This window comes from Lichenostomus cassidix, chromosome 15, assembly GCF_008360975.1.
Source record: "Lichenostomus cassidix isolate B80296 chromosome 15, HeHo_3.0, whole genome shotgun sequence".
NCBI classification, from domain to species: domain Eukaryota; kingdom Metazoa; phylum Chordata; class Aves; order Passeriformes; family Meliphagidae; genus Lichenostomus; species Lichenostomus cassidix.
Window position 1 is genome coordinate 2,017,527 of NC_139496.1, and position 19,252 is coordinate 2,036,778.

Here is a 19,252-nt window from a genome sequence, read left to right on the forward strand (position 1 = left end):
TGCACCTAAAGCATCCCAGGTGGGTTCAGCCATCCTGGAATGGCTCCTGGGGGAGATAGTTGTGAAGCCACGGGGTCAGCTGCTCAGGGGACAGATTTATCTGCTGTGACAGTCTCCCATTCCATCCACAGAAATGGATTGACAGTTCAGTGTCCTGTGCTAGAAGAGACAGAGTTGCTGTAGGTAGCTGTCACTCCAGGCATGCTGCTGGTGATTCCTTTGCATTGCAACAAATTCATTACATCTTTGAGGACAATATGACCTCCAGCTGCTTGTCATTGCCTAGAACTTCCAAAGTGACTTCTGCAGGTCCAGGCTGTGACATTGCCATTTGCTGATGGAGAGCAGAGACCTAGCCAAGGTCTTGCACATGGTAGTTTGAAGCTGATGGTTTGGCAGCAGGGGGATGTTTTTACTGCTCCAGGATCAGGTAAGGCTGTTTCTCTGGCAAATCTTGCCATTGTTTGTTGACTGTAAATAGCTGTGGAGTAAAATCTGATGAAGGCATCTATTGTTTCCTTACAGCTCCGTTTTGTTGAGTGGAATAGGGATCCCAGCATGTGGGGTTTTATTATTATTTAATTTGTAGCTGCCCATAATCAGCAAATTCTTTTAGGTGAGGCTTCTGGCATTCTATACTCAGCATTCTTGCTGTCTGTAAAACCAGCCTAAACCCTTCCTTCTGTTCCTAAAGGCATCTAGTTTAAATTCAAAGTCCATCCATTATAACTTCAGCACCTTGTAATCCCTCAGAGATATGTGCAATTACTCTCTGAAATATCCCAGGAGCAACCCTTATACCAAGCATCATCTGCTTAAATTTACAACATCCAACTAGCACAGTAAAAGCCACTAGCTTAGGGGTTAGCTCATCTGAGCACACTTGCCAAAACACATATCCTGCATCTAATACTGCTTTTGCTGCTGAGGATTTAGCTGCCACCTCAGGAATCTTCATTGGACAGCACTCACATTTTATGGTTTTATTTAAATAGCAGGAGTGGATGCACATGTCCTTCATCTGGCATTTGGGTGTCAGCCAGTGCACTCACCCAGCCTGCACAGCCCCTGCCTTCTCCATGCTGTTGTGTTTCCTCAGGTTCTCAGGCATGAGCTTGTCTCCCATCCTTCATCCTAGGAGCAGTTCAGCCATGATTTGTGTCAAAAAGCTTGGGATGAGGACACGGGCACTTACCCTGCAGCTGAAGCAAGCTTCTTGCATAACATGGCTTTGCTTCTCCTTTCCATTCCTTGGAGTTTTACAGCTGTTTTCATCCAAGCCTATTGACTTCATCCCTATAAATCCAACGATTTTTCCATAAGGATTAGTGTCAAATTCTCCCTGCAGACATCTTGGGTCTTGGAAGACAAAGGAGTGCTCTGCTAATGGCTGGCTGGTGAGCCTGAGGCATTTATACCAATGGCTTTAAAATGCACTTCATGGCCAGGCAGGGTTTTAGCCCTGGTGCAGCTCATCCACCGTTGTGATTTGGGAAGCCAGGACATAGGACAATCCCAATACTGCACTAGGATGTGGATCCCTGCATGTGAAAGAAGCATTGGGTTGGTTCTTCCTGCCCTTGAAGGCCATGGAAAAGCTGGGAGAGGAATTGTCTAGATTGAACAGTAAGGCTTCGTAGCTGGGTAGAACAAGGTGAAGCAGAAGAGTGTAATTTAGAGTGAAGAAATCATCAAACTGCCAGCCAGGGAAATCCTGAAAGGTAAAATTGCCTCTGTGAGTTCTTCCTCAGCTTTTCAGCTTTCCCTGGGCACAGGGCTGAAATCCACAAATAAGGGTGAATGCACCAGAAATGCTCCCTCCAGACGGGAAAGGGACATTAGGCACCAAATAAAGGAATAAGGAAGGGAAGGAAACTCTGCATATATCACCATGAGGGTTTGAACATTTTATTATGATATATAAATTTTGTCTTAAATTACTCTCTATGAGTTGAACAGAAAGGGATTATGGTGGAGGAAGGAATATACAAAAATAAAAGGATATTGTGAGCTACTGCATCACCACATATACAACAGTAAAGTACTTTACAAGCACTTAGAGAATCAGACTTATAAAAATAAAAATATGACACATCCTTATGCATTTCCACCACTTATAAGTTCTCTTCTTCCTTCTCTAACCTTCAGACACCTTTCAACTCCATCCTCAGGTCACGATTCACATGGTAGGATACTTTGCTCATTTTGATGGCCATTACAGTATCTGAAAAAGAATTACTGCCTCCCAAGACTTATAAAATCCAATGGTTATAGAGCTTTAGGGGAGATGTTCAGAGCAGATCAGTTTGTGAGTGATCAGGTGATCCTCAGGGATCTGACTTTATCTGGCAATAAAAATCTGAATATCCCACAAGAAGATCCATCATCCCCTATAAAGCACTCCCCCGTCTCCACAGAGGCACAGCTCTGTGCATGTTTGATTGATACACACAGAAAGTACCTCATGAGCCTGGGGAATGCTGATGCTCACAGACTTCAGCAGGACTGAATGACTGTGACAGAGGATTGATATGATTTTGTTTCAGCTCTAAAAAAGGCAAAGATGCCTCTTCCTACAGGAAAAGAGGCAGATTAAAACTACAATGGCTAAACACCCTAGCTCACAGCGTTCACACACAGAACCACTCACCTCTAGATCAAACTCACACAGTCTTTAGTCTTCCATTTGCTCTACAAAGTCTTTTTTGCTCATTAGCTTTCTGGTGACCTTTCCCATTTTTTTCAAAGACACACTCAACATAAATAGTAAATAGCATTCACTTCTCTGACCAGCAGCTCACTCAAACACTGCTATCAACACCCAAACACCATTTCATCAGTCCCAGAAAGTGTGCACCCAGGGTGCAAATATGTCTGTATTTCACATTGAGAAAATTAGAGCTGGCTTAGGAAGAAAAAAATAGAAAAAGGAAAAAAATAAAGACAAGCAGTAAACTTTTGGTCAAACTTGTTCTCTGCGGTTTGTGCAACATATTCCGCAGCTTCTGAAAGTTCAATATTTGGTTTCATCTTTTTGGCCCCAAATGCAATGACAGCAATGCAGGCAGACCAGCAATGAGCATGCCCTGTTGCATTCAGGGACAAAAGAATCACAGGAATGAAGGGGCTGAAGGGGAGAGAGACTCCCCACCATTCCTGTTGGATGTACAAACATACTACAGGTATGGCACAAGGCACTTCTTGGCTGCCCAGAGTGATTCTTCATTGGCAACACAAAAACACAATTCAGTTTCTGGTGCTTAGGCAAAACAGAAAAAGTCATCACTTTTCCCAGTCATGAGTAAGATGAACTTTGGCTTTTCTACCACTGCCTAACCCAGCCACAGGGATGGGAGCAGCAGGGTGGGCAGGCAGGGTGGGCAGGCAGGTTGGGATCTGTGCCCACAAAAGGATGAAGACTTGACCCTCTGTGGTTTCCTTGACCTCAAGAAAAACAAAGTCCCTTTCCAATGCCAGCTTTTGCTGAGAAGAAAAGCAGCTTGTGATGGGCCCATGGGAGATACCATATAAGAAGGGATTTTTCAACATTTTTTCCAGATCTCAGGCACTTGGCAATGTCTCAGTTTGGATGCAGTCCAGGGTGATAGTCCCACCATAGCCACCATGGCTACACAGCTCAAAATGTGTTCAGCAGCCTAGAAACCCAAGCTGCTCCCTATCTTTTTTTCTTTCCCCTAACATGCAAGACCAGAAAAGCTGCTTAAACTCAAAGGAGCAGGAGCAAGTTAGGTCACTTCTAGTGTATTTGCAGAGAAAACAAAGCATGAAGCTTCAAAGAGGCCTGGGCTGGGTGTGTGGGACCCTCCAGTGCCAAGGATGCAGCCCTCTGCTGCACCCTCCCGTGGGTCACATCCACCTGTGAGACTTTGCCTCAGCAGCCTCTGTTCCTGTGTGGTAAAAGTCCAGGTTGAGGTTCAGTCTCTCTGCTGGATTTGTATTTGCACGCTAGTGTTTCTGGCTTTCCTTGAATTCTTTTTTTTTTTACTGTTGCAGCCAATATTTAGGAAACAGAACTAGCAGTGGACAGAGTGGGCAGAAGCCTGCAGCCAGTCATGATGAAAGGGATTTTTCTGGGGAAAACTTGTCCTGCTCAAAGACCAGTGTGAGCAAGAACTGCAGCTTTATGCTTGAAGCAGAAAAATAATCCAGCTACTTAAAAGGAGCAAAGCCTCATGTGTGGTCACAACAGGGAGGCTCTGGCATCCCCTCAGCTCTGAGGTCAGGCTGTCTCCCTGCTCAGCAGAGGTGCCTGCAGTCCAATCTGTCATCATGCAGGGATATTCTGGGTGTGAGTACTGGCCTTGCTTTTGGACCAGGATTACCAGCTTGGAAAAGTGCCCCCCTTTGCACAGACTCTGAGGGATGCACACAGTGAGACCTCCAGAGCCTTCACGTGTCCCCAGGAAGACAGAGGGTATTTCCCCTGCTCCCAAAGCTCTATGAGCTCTCATTCAGCAGCACTTGGCCAACAGGACAGACCTCAAGATGAACTTGCAATTAAGCACATCACCAACCTGACTGCACTGGGAACACATTCATCCAAGCACCAACTCCCTGCTGGCTAAACCAGCTCCACGGCACTCCTGTTTGCTGGAACCCTGGGGAGATGGGTTGCTTCAGGCAAAATAATCCCTTTGGAGGCAGATGCTGCTTTTCCAGGCTTTGACGGTGACAGACAGTGACAGCAAAATCTGACCAATAACAAATATAATCCTTGTTTGTGTTGCTGTAAAGAATTCAACAGTAGGTGGAAGCCTTGGAAATCCTTTGAGAGGCTTCTCCCTACCAAGTCCTAATTCCCAGTAGAGAGGCAAAGTTCAGCACTGCTATAACACACATCTTTCAGCACTAATGATGCTTCAGCTGTCAGGATTTAAGTTTGTATATAAAGACTTTATATTTACCTCTGGTGGAAAAACTGTGCTACATTTTAAACAAGAGATCTCTGTTTCATAAAGGTCACAGTTCTGGTCACATTTACCAATTGCTTTTTGAAACTGATGGAAAAAGTATCTTTGTAAGTCACTAATTTTATTATTTTTTCAAGTTTTTCAGATTTTTTTTATTTTTTAAATCTCTGTGGGTTTGTGCGTCAACTGTTCTGGGCAATCAGCTACGTCTTGTTGACATTGTTAATAGGCTTTCTGACTTGGCTGCTCAGTTGAGTTCTGAAATAACTCCATAACATTCACAGCAAGTCAGGAGCAAAATGGAAAGTTTAGAAGAGAGAAAGCTGGAAATTAATTTCCGGAGCTATGTGGTTATTTCTAAGTCTGAGCAGCATGCAAGAATTCTTGGTAAGATTTTTGGAGACAATTCCATGCTATTTTCAAAAGTTTTATGTTTGTGGGAATCCAAGCTCTTGCAGATTTTCAGCAATATACCAAAATGAAAATATACCAGGAGATGGGATTCATGAGTGGGGAATGGTTTACCTTAGGAGGGCTCCACTGACTCCTGCTCATTGTTTCTTGGTCCTTTTGCGGAGACAGCTAAGCTGTTTTTGAAGTACCTGTTTTTAGTGCTACAGCCTGGCTGATTAAGGAAAACCTGGATGGATTTGGGCTCTTCAATCCTTCAAGCTCTACACTGAGAAAGTTTGGCTGCTTCTCCACATTCAGCAAAGCTGCCCATGCCACAAGTACGGAAACTATTGAGAGGGTGAGTTAACCCTGCCCTGGCTTCTTTGAAGCCACAGAGCATCTTCCTGCCCTACGCTCCTCTCTGCAATACAGCCACACCCTGAAACTCAGAAGGGCTGCAAGTGCATACAGATCCCTTAAACTGGGTGTTAGAGGCAGTGAACAGCATGACACACTTGGTCTGACAATACTTTTGATAAAAGGGCACTGGGCTCCTAAATCACTCGGTCACTTTTAGAAACTAGCCTTTCAGCTGTTCAGTTTCCTCAATTTCCCCTGCTTACTCCCGGCTGGGCTCACAGAAGATGTGTCTGTGCATCAGGGCAGGCCTTCCTCCCATCTCCTGGTTGTGCTGTGCCTTGCTACAGTATACAAACATCCAGCTGCTGGCAAGAGCTGGGAGGACCTGTTTAAATCCTCTTTTTCTTGGGGTGACAGTCCCCACTCCTCCCAGGAAGTGGGGTGACTGCAGTGCTGTAATATGGCATCTCTCACTCAGATGAGCTGCTGGGGCAAGCTGTGATGTACTGATACAAATAACCACCTCCTCTGCATTTCAGCTCTAAAAGAGATCTGGCCTGGTGTGTGCTGGGCTGACCAGACGCTGACTCTGCAGTTGGTCTTCCTTTTGCAGAGACCAAAATAGCTCTGAAGCTTGCAGTGACTCTCACCTATGTGCTAGACAAGACCTACAGAGCTCATAAGGCATCACTCTGCTATGAGTAACAGGGTCCTTTGTCATCTTGATTTCATCTAAACACAAGCCAAAAATAGATATGCTCAGGGTAAAAAAAAAAAAAGACAAAAACAAAATCCAGATCATGAATGTCAGGAACGTCGCAAAATACAAGCCAGCCTCTCACTGATCAAAACCATCCTGTGCCCTGCAAGCCTCCTCCCAGCCAGTTCAGCCTTGCCCAAGACGAGGTGGTTCTCCAGCCATTAATATTCAGTTGCCATCAAGGAAGGCCCAGCCAGGGACCCAGCGAAGGCTGTGGCCTCCCGGGGGTCGCGCGGTTGCCAGCGGCGGGGCGGATCAGAGGGTCTCGCTGTACATGACGCACGCGTTGGTTTCCTCGCAGAGTTCCAGCTGCACGCTGGAAGCAAACCAGCGCTTGGCACAACCCAAGCTGTAGTTGAGGGTGGTCCGGTAAATGTTCTTGGCACGCTTGGGAAAAATGATGGTCGTGCTCTGAAACCTCACCGGCTTCTGGCGGGGCTCGAAGATCAGCTGGGACTTGTAGTTCCGCCAGGTGCAATTGGGAGCAGCGATGATTGTCTCGCTGTAGGTGGTGACGGTGGGGATGGGGCCGTAGAAGATGTCATCCCGATAGTGCTTCTCTGAGTCGTACTTCACCTCAGAATTGCACCTACAGAGGACAGCAAGGTATCAGGAGCACAGCCCAGGCAGCAAAGGAGGTAAGATGGGCAGGACACTTCTCTAACCCTTTGAAGCTGGTAGCATTTATCACCTCTTACTGCACAGACACTGGGGTAGACGCCAACTTTACAACCCAAAGGCAGGAGGACTCTGTCCTGCTGGGGAATCTTGTTGGAACCCCACCTTGCTGTGAATCCATCTCAGCATTTCTGCTGTGTTTGTGCACAGGGGACCATGGTCATACCAGGGCAGAAACCACCTTGTTGCACAGGCTCCAGGCAACACTCTTCTTCCTCTGGTTTTCTCCATGGGTCCCACTGGGGCCTCAGCTCAGCCCTGAGAGCTACACTGGAGGCAAACAAACACCCTGACTTGCTGAGCTGTCAAGGCTGTTCCTCTTTTTTTGTTATATTGCCTTGCCATCATTGCACAAAAATGCCCAAACCAACTAAAATTTGAGTGCTGGGAGGGGTGAGGTTGCTTGTTGCAGCCTACAGAAAATCCAAGTAATGCTGAAAGAGCAGGTAAAGCAAAGGGATATTGCGGGCTATGGCTGCCCAACACTCAAGCCACTGGTCTCAGAGGAATTGGCCACCTGAACTGCCAACAGATGAAGAACCACAAAAGGTAGGATGACACTGCCCTGCTGTTTTTCTTTAGCCATCCAGAAGAAGGATTTGCGGACACCAAGCCACAAAAGGGGCTTTTCCTAAAATCCCTAGCCATGGGGAACAGCAGGACTTCCACTGCTTTTCCCTGTTCCCCAAACGTTCCTCCAGCAATCAGCAGCCAAGGAATGTGCAGCTCCACGTAAAAAAGATTAAAAGCTGGGTGTGTGCTTGTCATTACCTCCACCCAGAGGGGGGCTGACTGATTGTGCACCGCGTGTAATCTGAGCTGCTGTAATGTATTTTGTACAGCCAGGGTGTAAGCAAGTCATTCAGCACACATAAAACAAGACTCCGATGTAATCACCATAAAAACATGCCTGCTGGCAGTTCCTCAGCCAGCAGAGATTTACTGGGGTGCATTTCCAGAGAGACATTTGCATTGGTTGAGGGGGTAGGAATTGGGCTTACAGTCCTCCCACTGTCCCTGCCCCAACCTATAACTGCTCCATGCTGTTTGCAGGGTGTATTTCACACCAGCAAAAGAGCAAAAGAAGAGCAAAGACCAACATGTATCTATCAGCAGCAGCACCAGCCCCACAGGAGGGCAGAACATCTCCATCACTGGCTTGAGGGACCATCTCCTCGCAAGGAGGAGCTCATTTAGCTCATCAAGCTGCTCTGATGCTGGTTTCTCTGCTGCAAGAGCTAACAAAAACAGGTGCCAATTATAAGGGTGTTGCTTCCTCTGAAGATACAAGTCATCTGGGAACAGTATGAAGACCATCACATTACTTAGTGGAGGCCATCTAGCCCACAGATGGTAATGGTTTTCTCTCATAGCCTTGGATTTGAGCTGGCCTTGGAAAGAAAGCTGCCTTATGTTAAAGCCTCCCTCCAGTTCTTGCCTCCTCCCCTCTCCCTCTGCTGCTGTCAGTGTCTTTAATTCAGAAATTACCCTCCCACCTGTCCTTCCCTTTCCATCAAAATAACCATGACTGCCATTTGTAAACACATTTAAATATTTGGCAGAAGCACCAGAAAAAAGACAGAAATCCCCATCTACCCACCCAATCCCATCTGTACCTGATTTCCTGCACGGGCTCGGGGCTGACCTCAATGCTTTCTCCAAAAAACACAGGGTACATTCGAGGCCTGATCTCTGACATGGACGGGTTCAGGAGCAGGTAAGGCATCTGCAGGGAAGGAGAGCACAGCTAGTGTTTGGACACAACAGATAGAGTTGGCACAGTTCATAACATGCTGTGGCTGGCAGCTGAGCAGCCTAACACAACACCTGGACTGTCCTCACTTACCAACACCTCCCTCTGCCCCAGCACACCTCCCAGGTACGTGACTGTGCCCACATCTCTGCCACTCCGTGCTGCAGTATCTGTTTGTTGAAATTTAGCCCTGCCTTTCCTTCTTCCTTTCTTGTTTCTCATAGGAATTGCAATTGGGTTTGAGTTTTCTTTAGCCCTGATATTGCCATTAGGAATTAACAAGTCTCAAAACCACCCAATATGTGTCAGCATGGAGAAGTGCTCCATGTCTGACCTAAGAGAGATATGGCCAAAGGCCGCTGACTTAGGAGGTAGGTCTACTTAGGTGAGACATATATATATATTTATAGATTTACATACAAATATGTACATAAAGTCATGTATCCCTTGCAACAATCCAGCAGAGGAAGTGACAGACTTGCTGTTCCTGAAGTCTCTGTGCCAAAAATGGCTCTTGTGCTCCAAAGGACATTCTTGTGAACCATAAAACTGAGGGTGGGGTGAGACACTGGGGCACCTTGTGGCCTCTGCTATGCAGGAAGCCTTTTTCAAGCCAGGACTTTTTAATGAATGGAGTGGCTCCAATCCATGACACCAAAAACTGGATTTTTAAGACTAATTGCACCCTCAAGTTACTTACTCTGACAAATTGTCACAGCCCAGCCTAGGCTCCTCTGCCCACCACAGAAATGAGTAATCCCACTTCTCTATACTGGAGTGCTCCGAAACGCCAGTTCCCACGTATAGGGATCCTGTGTCTGGTGCCTGGACCAAACCCAGCAGCTAATTAAGCCTAATCCTGCCCTCCTGGAAAAATGTCACTGCAGGTTTCAGTCTCTGCCACTACTTTTCTGTCAGCAGATATTTATGACACACAGGGACACATGATCTCTTTAAAGGAGATGGCTGGCAGCCTCTGTGCAGGGTCTGTAGATGGCTGAACACAGAGTTTTTCCCCTTTCCACCACATAGAGGCCATACGTGCAAAAATCACAGCCGTATTTCATCCATGTAACTCAGTAAGATTATCTCAAGACTCACAGAATGCACTGACAGTAGCAGAGGATACAGCTCTTGTGTTGTCTTGCTCTTCCCATAACTCTGTTCCACCTCCCCCAGCATCATCTGGTGTGGTGGCACAGGAGGATCACTGGAGCTGTGACCTGGTTCTACTGGCAGCACTGCTGGAGAGTTTCTGCAGCCTGTGCCCTGCCCTGTACAACATACAGCCCCCCAAACACTCCCCAGATTGTCCCTCAAGTTGGTGTTAACTGCCAAGCTCTGCCGAGTCCACTCAACAGCATCAGCTCCCACTAGCTGAGGTCTGCTTTTCTCTACTGGTTTGGGCTTTCTGCCTCAGGCTAAGGCAAAAAATGTCCCTGCTCCATCTGAATTTGCCAAGCCCTTCAATTCTGTGTCCCAAAGCCACAAAGCTGTTTCTTCTTTTCACACTGAAATATCCATGCACTTTACTACTGTGTAAAGTTATACTATAAAGTAAAATGGCCAACCCCTCTTTTTGATTTATTTCTGTTCCATTGTCAAAATAGAACAGTATTTGCATAGGTATGGGGGGAAAAAAGAAAAAAATATATATATATGTTCACCCTCCCTACCAAACACTGGCCAAAAGGCAAAGTTCATTCCTGAATTGCTTTCAACACTCTTGACAGGGGAGGGCAAGGGCAGCCTTTCTGGTCGTAAATAAAGCTCTTTGCTTCTGAAATGTGAATTGTTTACATCAGACAAGCCTCAGTTCACAAGGGTGCAGATATCCAGCTTGCAACAGTCTGCACATGGCCAGAGCTCTTTCTAAAGATATTTTGTACATAAGAAGAGGTTCATTTGGATGCAGGAGTCAAACACCATTTGCACATGGCTCATGAGCTTCGTGAACAGCAGGCAGGCTGCCCTTTGGGGGTTCACCTGCAGAGTAATGCAGATTGCTTGAACTGGTGAAGGAAACGAGGCTGGGGATACATGTCCCTCCTTTAAAGAAGCAGTCTCAAAGAAGTGCTTCCAGGCAAACGAGCCTTCACACTTCGTGCTAACAAATGCTGACACTAAGTGTGCTCTGAACATCCCCAGGATGCAGGAGACAAAGCCCTTCCTGTGGCTTAGCAGGAACATTGCTGGGGCATCTGGCCCCCAGCGTGTGCATGGGAACAGCCTTGCAGCCCGCTGAGTGCCGGGGGTGCTGCTCGGTCAGAGCGTGGGCACGGCGGCAATCGCCGTCTGTGGAAAGCACAAGTCCCACAGCAGGGAACAGGAAACACGAACACTCTGCAGAAACAATAGCAGTGTGCACAGAGAAACGGGGGCGCTGGCATGCATGACTGACATCAATCAGAGTCAAAAAGTTGCCACTGAACTTGGTGAGAGAAGGATTAAGTGTTCTCCAGGTTAGTTCTGGATGGAGTGGTGATGAGACTATTTCCATTGGGGATTACAGTTAACCTTGCTCTGAGCAGGGAAGGGTGGAAAAAAAGATATTTCATTCGCTGTAGATGAGCACCAACTTCAGACTGGCAGGTTTGGCTAATTTAGAAAACTGGAACAACTGTGGACATTGGCAGGCCAATGCCAGGATTTCTACTGCCTGTCGAGACCATTACAGACTCATACCTCTCTTTGAGTTGCACCGTGAGCTGCTGCAGGTCAGAAACCTTGAAGTAACCTGGGAGTCTGCACGTGGAAGGTGTAAATAACTTACAAAGCACTGCCTAAAGATAGAGATCTGCAAGACCCTGCAGGCTGCTCACCAAACAGCAATTGATAATGCATGGCATGAAGGGGTCACTAAACAGCAACCACAGGTTTCACATGGCAGCCACTGAAAGGCACTTCAGGTGACATTTTGTTTTCCCTCCAGTGACGACCTGAAATGTCGGCTCCTGCAAGTCACCTGGACCTGGGAAGCAAGGAACAGGGAACGTAAGCTTTCCAAAAGGCTTGTCTTTGGGGCTTAAATATTATATGCTTGGCACATGTCAAAAGCTGGCTTTTGGCAAGAGCTTGACACCAACTCCTTCCAACCTGCTTTAAGGAACAAAAACAAAACAAAAATGTTCTGCCTGTCAAAAAAATAGTGACTCATTTCTTTTTCCTTCTGCAAAGGAATGGTTGAAAGAAGAGGACCATTGGACTGCTGAGCTCCCTTGAGAAAATCATCTTCCCTGGCTCATTTCTAGGAATCTCTTGGTGATCACCAGACACTCCACAAATAAGGTGGGTTTCTGTATTACTCTGCACTATGGATAGGCTGGCAGGAAGCAGAGCTTGCTGCACACTCCTGGAGGTCACTGATGGTGAATAGGTGAAGACCACATCACTTTAGACCAGGCTGTCCACAAGCGATCCACAGTCAAGGCCTGTCTATCCAAGGGTTGCTTTGCTGGAAGGCTGCAGTGAGGACCTGATTCATCTGTCCCCAGTAACTGGAGTTATGCTGGTACTTACCAAATGCAGCTCCACAAAAGCCACCACAGCCCTGTCATATTTATGCAGGGACAGGAGTCTGATAGGCAAGAAAGGTTGAGAAGAAAAAATGAAAGATATTGGAGAGATTAAAAAAGTGACTCCCATGTGTACAAAACAGATCCAAGGTGAAAATTAAGCAGTAAATGTGCTATTATTTTTATTTATTTTCCAGTACATAATTTGTTTCAACCAGCAAAGAGTTACAGCATTATTAAAAAGTTGAAGAGCTTTCTTGTTTGGCTGCATTTTTCCCTCTGCCTTAACTCTGATGCCTTTCAGGCATGTAACGGCCTGGGCAGCTAAACTCTGCTTTTTGCAAGTAGCAGATAGATAAACACAGATAAAATTGGTTGCTGAACGGAATTCAATCTACAGCTCAATGACAGCATTGACTGTTCTTTAGCTTCCAAATTCCAGGCAGCAAAGCAAGGAAGAGGAAAGGAAATTAACGTGACTTGAAATAAATAAACCCCCAAAAGCTTTCCCCAGAGAGCACAAAGAACCAGAACTGACTGACTCCTTTTGCTATGGTCATTATATGGAAGGCACTAAGATGTGGCATTAGATCTCTAGGGACTGTAAGGGGAAACAGCTCTCCAAGTGTCAGGGCTACAAACAGGATACAGCTTCCCAAATTCCCAGCTCCTAACTTAGCTAGGGCATAAGCAAATCTCTCACCATATTTTCCCACTATGGTAACATGTCAGGTCCATGAAAATGTCACTTTACTCAGCTGTTATTTACAGCTATAATGAAAGATCTGGCTGAGTTATTTGACACACATCTACATTCTCCGCTCTAGAAGATAAGCAATATTTGTTTAACAGACCATTTATTTTCCCAATATCTACACGTATTGCACATTACGAGTAATTTATACTGAAGCCGGATGAGATTATATTGGGAGGTGATAACAGTAAATGCAAACCTCAGGTAGAAAGCAGGGCTTTATTATTTCAAAGAATTACATCCTTCCTGCTTATCTCCCTCTTTTATTTCAAGTGGGAAATGTGTACTGCTTTGCTTATTGTCCACAGGGTTACACTGGGACACAATGGAAATTCAACAGCTAGAAGACATCACCCTCAATGTCTTTCATCAGAGCCACACTTTTCAGAGCAGATGAGGAGACCCTGATGCCTGCTTCCCTGATCTGCCCAAAAGGGACATCTGTCAGATCAGGTGAGGCACATCAAGTGAGGCCCAGAGCCATTCCCTGTCCTTCACCAAGGAGGAAGAGGAGTGGGTGCATATCTAGAACTGTATGGGGCTGAGGGACAGGGAACAGCCAGGTGGGATGAACCTTTGCCAGAAGAGGACACAGGCGTGGAACTGAAGCCACCACCAACCCCTGCCAGGGGAATTCCTGCAGGACCCACCCCCATGGGAGTGGCTCAGAAGTGGGTCAGGATGCCAGGCTGCCAACAAGCCCTGAGGCAAACCCTGCTGTGGTGCCAGATGGGTGCCTCGATCCCCACACCAGCCTGGGGCTTTCCCAGAGCTGCTGGGACCTACACAGCCTTGGAGAGTCATGTCCCCTGCCTCGTGTGCGGGCTGCAAGCTGGCTCAGGTCAGGGTGCTGGGCCTCCTTCTCACGTGTGCTTTCACTGTGGGTGTTGGCAGGTCTGGAGGTTACATGTGGAAAGCCTTTGATGGCCACATTCCCCACTCAGTCCCTACAAGACACTGCCCCGTCGCTGGAGCACTTTCAGTGCAGGATGAGATGCTGGCTCTGTGACCAAGGGGTCTTCAAAATGCTGCATTTCAGGAAGAGATGGTCAGGGGTTTTTGGTTTTTTTTAATATGAGCCATTAATCCAACAGGGTTAGCACACACGCTGACTTGGACCGCATTGCTGGGACCCTGCTGCTGTCTGTGAAGGCTGTGCCAAGGGGTAAGGTCTCCTTCATACTTGAGATGAAGCTGGAATCTTCTCCCACCACACAAGAGATTCTGAATCACTCTTGCTCCTGAATGTAAGTAGAAATTCCCTACATCCCTACAGCTGATTTACTGGGCTATAATCCCACAGAAGTCAGTGCTCAGTGAGGCAGGTTGAATGCACAAATACTTAAGTCTTTGAAAGAAAAAGGAACTCACTTGCAGCAGCAAAAGTTCCTTTCACTGTTGGGAAGGAACATAAAATCTGCTGCTTCAAAAAAAGTACAATTGATAGCTCTGCAGATGAATGTGATCCTGATGTCCCCTGATATCCTTTAGGAGTTGTGTGATGAATGCAAAACACTTATTTCAGCACAGTCCAAAAGCAGTTCTTCTAGCCTAAATCTAAATCCCATGGCAAGAACAACAGGGAAAACTCTAAGCAGATATGGGTACTTTCATGTTATTTTGTTGCCTATGCTTTCAGCAACTGCTTCTTTGTGCATGTTATTAGGGATTTATTTTGTTGTACTTCTGTTCCTTTTGGCCCAGCTTTACAGGCACAGCCTAGAGAATTCAGTAACCCAAGTCATAAGAATCAATTTAATAATGTTTCAGATTTAAAAGGCAGAACTAGGTAAAAGTCACCTTCTATTTTCCTTAGGATATTTGCACTTAAGCACAAAACACTTGACAAATTCCCTACAAGGACTTTATTTGAAGAAATAAAAGCCAACTTCTCCTGCACTACAAGTAAAATACAAAAAAAAAAAAGGCCCCTAAATGGTGTTGAACTTGTGGTATTTATGACTCTGGCCCTAAATTGCCTTTCATATTTTCTTGGATCCCAAAGCTGTTCCCAAATTGGCTGGTTAAATGTGAATAAATGGTGCATTGTCTTTGAAACAAAGTTGTGCTTATTAAAGAGCAGAGAGTTTACTTTTTCAGAGTCACAGTTAATAACACAGAGCAGAGAGAGCACAGATTTTACACACAAGAAAGTCTTCGATAAAGGCATGCAACCTCCTTTTAGTCTGCATGAGAACGGATGTCCCAAAGCAGAAAAACTCTGTAACAGATTTGTGAAGTTGGAGCAAAATAGCTGACTGCAAAAGAACACAACTGGGTTCAGGCTGGTGGTTTGATAGATCTGCAGCAAAGAATAGTATGAAATACTTCACACAGATCTGGAATGTTGTTTCCTTCACCTGACAGCGATTTATTGTAACTGTACGTACTAGAAGTTTGGCTGTTGGTGATTGAGCTTATATATGGTTTTATAGGATTCCAACACAAAGAGTGCAGGCTGTGTTCCCAGCTCGGTCACGTTTATAAGCAAAACAAACACTAATATAACAGGCGATTTAAAAAAAGCATTTCTTGGTGTGCAAATAGCTGCAATTATTGATTTGCCAATTCTGCATGCTTTGATGAACAGCAGAGGAGTAGACTTAAACAGAAGCACATTCATGGATTGCATAACTGCTCGTAGATCTGCAAGCCCTTGTTAAACGGCAAAATTAAAGCTAATTAGACACTGCAATTTAGAAGCATGAAGCAAGCAATGGTCTCCATATTTTTCCTGCTTTAATAACAGCTGCAAGTACAGTATTTGCATGGTGGAAATGAGAGGAAGTGAAATGCTTTGTAGTCAAATAGAGTGAAAATTCCTATTTACTCCACTATTTTGCAGTGGACCAAACAGAGTTAAAGAGCAGAGCTCAGCACCACTCCAAATAATACAGTCCACCTGGTTTTCAGAATTTGGATCCCTGCAACCTTCTGTACCTGCTAAAAGCATGGAAACACCCCCAATGTGTCGAACCCGTTCTCTAAGCAAGAGCCCAAGGCTACCCTTGCAAAGTGATACAAAATTTGGAAACATCTACAGTGTGAGCTTTTCTGAAGTGTCTAAAATGTTCATTCATGATCAAAATAATTGGAAAACTTTATTTTACCTTATACAGATCACAGGAATAACTTTTTTCCCTGCAGGAGTCACGCACTGAAACTCTCAATCCTAACAGCCCATGAACTGAAATAAATTTTCTCATGTTCTTTCTTCTTCAATATCTAAGGGCTCTCTTGGGTGGAGTGGTGGCCAACTGTCATATTGCTGGAATGGAGACTGTCACATCCCCATTACAGCGTTTTGCAGACACCTCCACCCCTGCTGTTTTCTGGTCCAGCAGCCTTCACTCACCTACCTCCCACATTTTATTTTACAGACACGTAGCAACAGCCTGATCCTGCCAAATCAGAGGTGTGTGGGTAATTTTGTACATAAACAGTCCCATCGAGATGGCACACACGCCCAGGCATCTGCAGGTAACGCTCCATATTAGGAACCATGCCATTAGCAGGTTTGAGATTTGACTTTCCATAATAACACCTCACACCCTCTCCACTGTGAGGAGTCACTGTTCATGGGGAAGGTTTTGGCATGTTCAGGAGTAAAAGGCAGTTTTCAGTGATATGGTCAAACTGCCTTAGAACTTGATAAAGTGCACGAGGGTGTGAGGAGTCACTGCAAAATATCTCTGTGGGAAAAGAAGTCCTTGAATTGTCACTAAACCATAGGTAGATAAATTTGTCTCATGGAAAGATCTGTGCTGCAGTTTTCATTCCATATAAAAGCCAATTAACCACGCTGAATACACCTACAAACATCTTTTATACATGTTTAAAAAAATTTTAAAGAGCCCTGGGGAAGAACTTTCATCATCCTTTAAAAACCTCCACCACCATTGCCTATGCTCTGAACGCTGTGTTTTAAAAACAGGTTTTATAGCTCAGGGATAGAAATAAACAAATAAAACATAATAATAGTCATAATAAATCTACCCAAATCCTACTCCACATTCAGCCGCTTCACTGGCACTGCAACAGGCTGACCGAAACCTGCACTGCTCTGCCAGCTGTCTGAACTTACAAACCACTACCCCTGGCTCTGCTCGGCCGCCACCGGACAAACCTTTCACGCAGGCTCATGCCAAAAGCCCCCAAAAGCAAAGGGCAGCGGCACACAGCCCTCTCCAGACCCTGTCCCTCACTAATTCCCCGGACACACATCCCTACCCTGCCCCAGCTAACGGGCACTTTTGTCGTTCTCTCAGCCAGGGCTCCGGCAAACGTGGCTCCGCGCTCCTCACAAACCAGATGTGGGATGCCAGGGCGTACTGATGGCTGGGAGCCAGGCGCCCCGGTCCGGATGGATGCAGCTCCAACCTGTACCTACCAGGCAGAGCAGTGTCACTGAGAAGCAGCTACGCTTTTCTGTTCCGAAGGTGGGCAGGGGAGCCTGGTTCAGACTTGGGTTTCACTGCCACACCGTTATTAGAGTTCGCCCAGCCAAACCAGCCTTTCCCCCGCGGGGCCCGGAGGGGACAGAGCCCGGTGCCCGGCTTTGGCTCTTACCACTTTGCCGTCCTTGGCCTCTCGCCGGTGGCCCGGGGCCGGGGGGTCCGCACCGCCGCTGCCCCCTGCTCGGCCCTCACCGGGCGACAGGGAGTAGAAGGGGGGACTGGGGCTGGGGGGCAGCCCCGAGTCCGGGCTGTCCAGCAAGCCTTCCCGGCTCTTCTCCTTCAGGCTCTCGTCCATCCCTTGCAGCTGGAGGTGACCTACCATGTCTGGGGGACAGCGAGGGGGCCGCGGCGGGAGAAAATCCTCCTGCGCCGCCCGCCGCGGAGGGAGGGAAGGGGAAGGGAGCCCGGGGGGCCCCTCCTGAGTCCCGACCGCCGCTACCAGCCTGCCGGAACCCTGTGCTGCGCGGGGCAGCGCCAGCATCAGCCAGACCGGGGTGTCCCGGCCGCCTCCCCTCCACCGGCCCTGGCCCTGCCCGCCCGGCCGCCCCCGCCCTCAGGCGTTCCCGGGGAAGGGAAGGGAAGCGAAGCCCGATCCCCCCGCCCAGCCCCGCGGGGACGCGGCCGAGTACGCGCGGCAGTGCCCGGGGCAGCCCCGCCGGCAGGGAGCGCTGGGCGCGGCGGGGGACGGGATGGGGACGGGACAGGGATGCGCCGCGCTCGTCCACAGGCTGCGCCGCCCGCCGCCTCCCGGCGTCTCATTTATCCGGAGAGGGTGGGAGGGAGCCGGGGAGCGCCCTCCCCTTCCCCCGGCCCCCCAGCTCTGTCCCGGCCGCGCGTTCTCGGGCGCTTCCCAGGCACGGAGCGCGTTGGGCGCCGCCCGCTCTTCCTCTCCTTCATGAGGGGACGGGACGAGCCTCGCGCCCGGCCGGCGGGAAGGCGCTCTCTCCACACACCTCCCCATGGGCTGCGGCTGCCCTCCGCTCATTCCCTCACTGCTCTCCGAGTTTTCTCTCAGTTGTGTCCCATTTTCCCTTCCGTTCTGATTTTTGTCCCTCTTCGATCTCTGCACGCTCCAAGGCTGGGAAAGGGGCCTCACCAGGTACACCACACCATCACAGGGCCACAGCTTCTGTCCGCTCATTCCCTCCTTGCTGAACAATTTTTCCCTCATATCTGCTTTCCCCCTCAGTTCTGATTTTCATCCTTCTTGCACCACCGCACCTCCAAATCGGCGTTTCTCCTTAGTAGTGTGGCTTGTGGGCATGAGGGAAGAGGTTCTTTGAGAGCTATCACCCCTCTTCACTTTGAGGTGGCAAAGAGCAGCTTCACCAAGGCAGCAGGTCACCATGGCAGTCTTGGCTAGCAAGGTGAATAACCTGCCATATCCCCTCACAGCAGCCCTCACGCCTCTTGCTCCCTCACGCCTCTTTCTTTGGCTCCACAGATTCTGCCCCGCAACCAAGCAACCAGCCTCCCTGTCCCAGCCATCGTGTGGTCAAAGCCACCATAAACCCCATGGAAGGGCATCCTAAATCCCAGCACAGCTTCTAGCCAGCAGGAGCAGCGTGTGCCAGAGGCACTGCCAGGATGGAGAAGAATAGAGAATCCATATTAACCCTCGGGATTCAGAGGAGCAGCAGGGGTTAAACAG

At 47.6% G+C, this 19,252-nt stretch overlaps 1 protein-coding gene and 1 long non-coding RNA gene across 2 annotated transcripts; one reads left to right on the forward strand and one right to left on the reverse strand.

The window, feature by feature from the left end:
* Positions 1-1,884: 1,884 nt before the first annotated feature.
* RFLNA (refilin A) lies at positions 1,885-18,497 on the reverse strand. The gene is made up of 3 exons (XM_085075410.1): positions 17,714-18,497; positions 8,739-8,848; positions 1,885-7,033 (listed from the first exon to the last, which is right to left on the reverse strand). Exons 1-3 carry the CDS (start codon positions 18,080-18,082, stop codon positions 6,700-6,702), a joined length of 813 nt encoding a protein of 270 aa, XP_084931536.1. The 5' UTR covers positions 18,083-18,497; the 3' UTR covers positions 1,885-6,699.
* On the forward strand, positions 14,142-17,578 carry LOC146430106 (uncharacterized). The gene is made up of 3 exons (XR_014855257.1): positions 14,142-14,391; positions 16,525-16,624; positions 17,413-17,578. It is a non-coding gene; the product is annotated as an uncharacterized LOC146430106 (long non-coding RNA).
* Positions 18,498-19,252: the final 755 nt, after the last annotated feature.

Excerpts from the sequence above, each read along its gene's own strand:
- RFLNA (XM_085075410.1), bottom strand. The coding sequence starts at position 18,082 with ATGCTGGCGCTGCCCCGCGCAGCACAGGGTTCCGGCAGGCTGGTAGCG. Across the intron at positions 8,849-17,713 it reads AGGCCAAGGACGGCAAAGTG|ATGCCTTACCTGCTCCTGAA; the intron begins GTAAGAGCCAAA and ends CCTTCCCTGCAG. Across the intron at positions 7,034-8,738 it reads GAGCCCGTGCAGGAAATCAG|GTGCAATTCTGAGGTGAAGT; the intron begins GTACAGATGGGA and ends TGTCCTCTGTAG.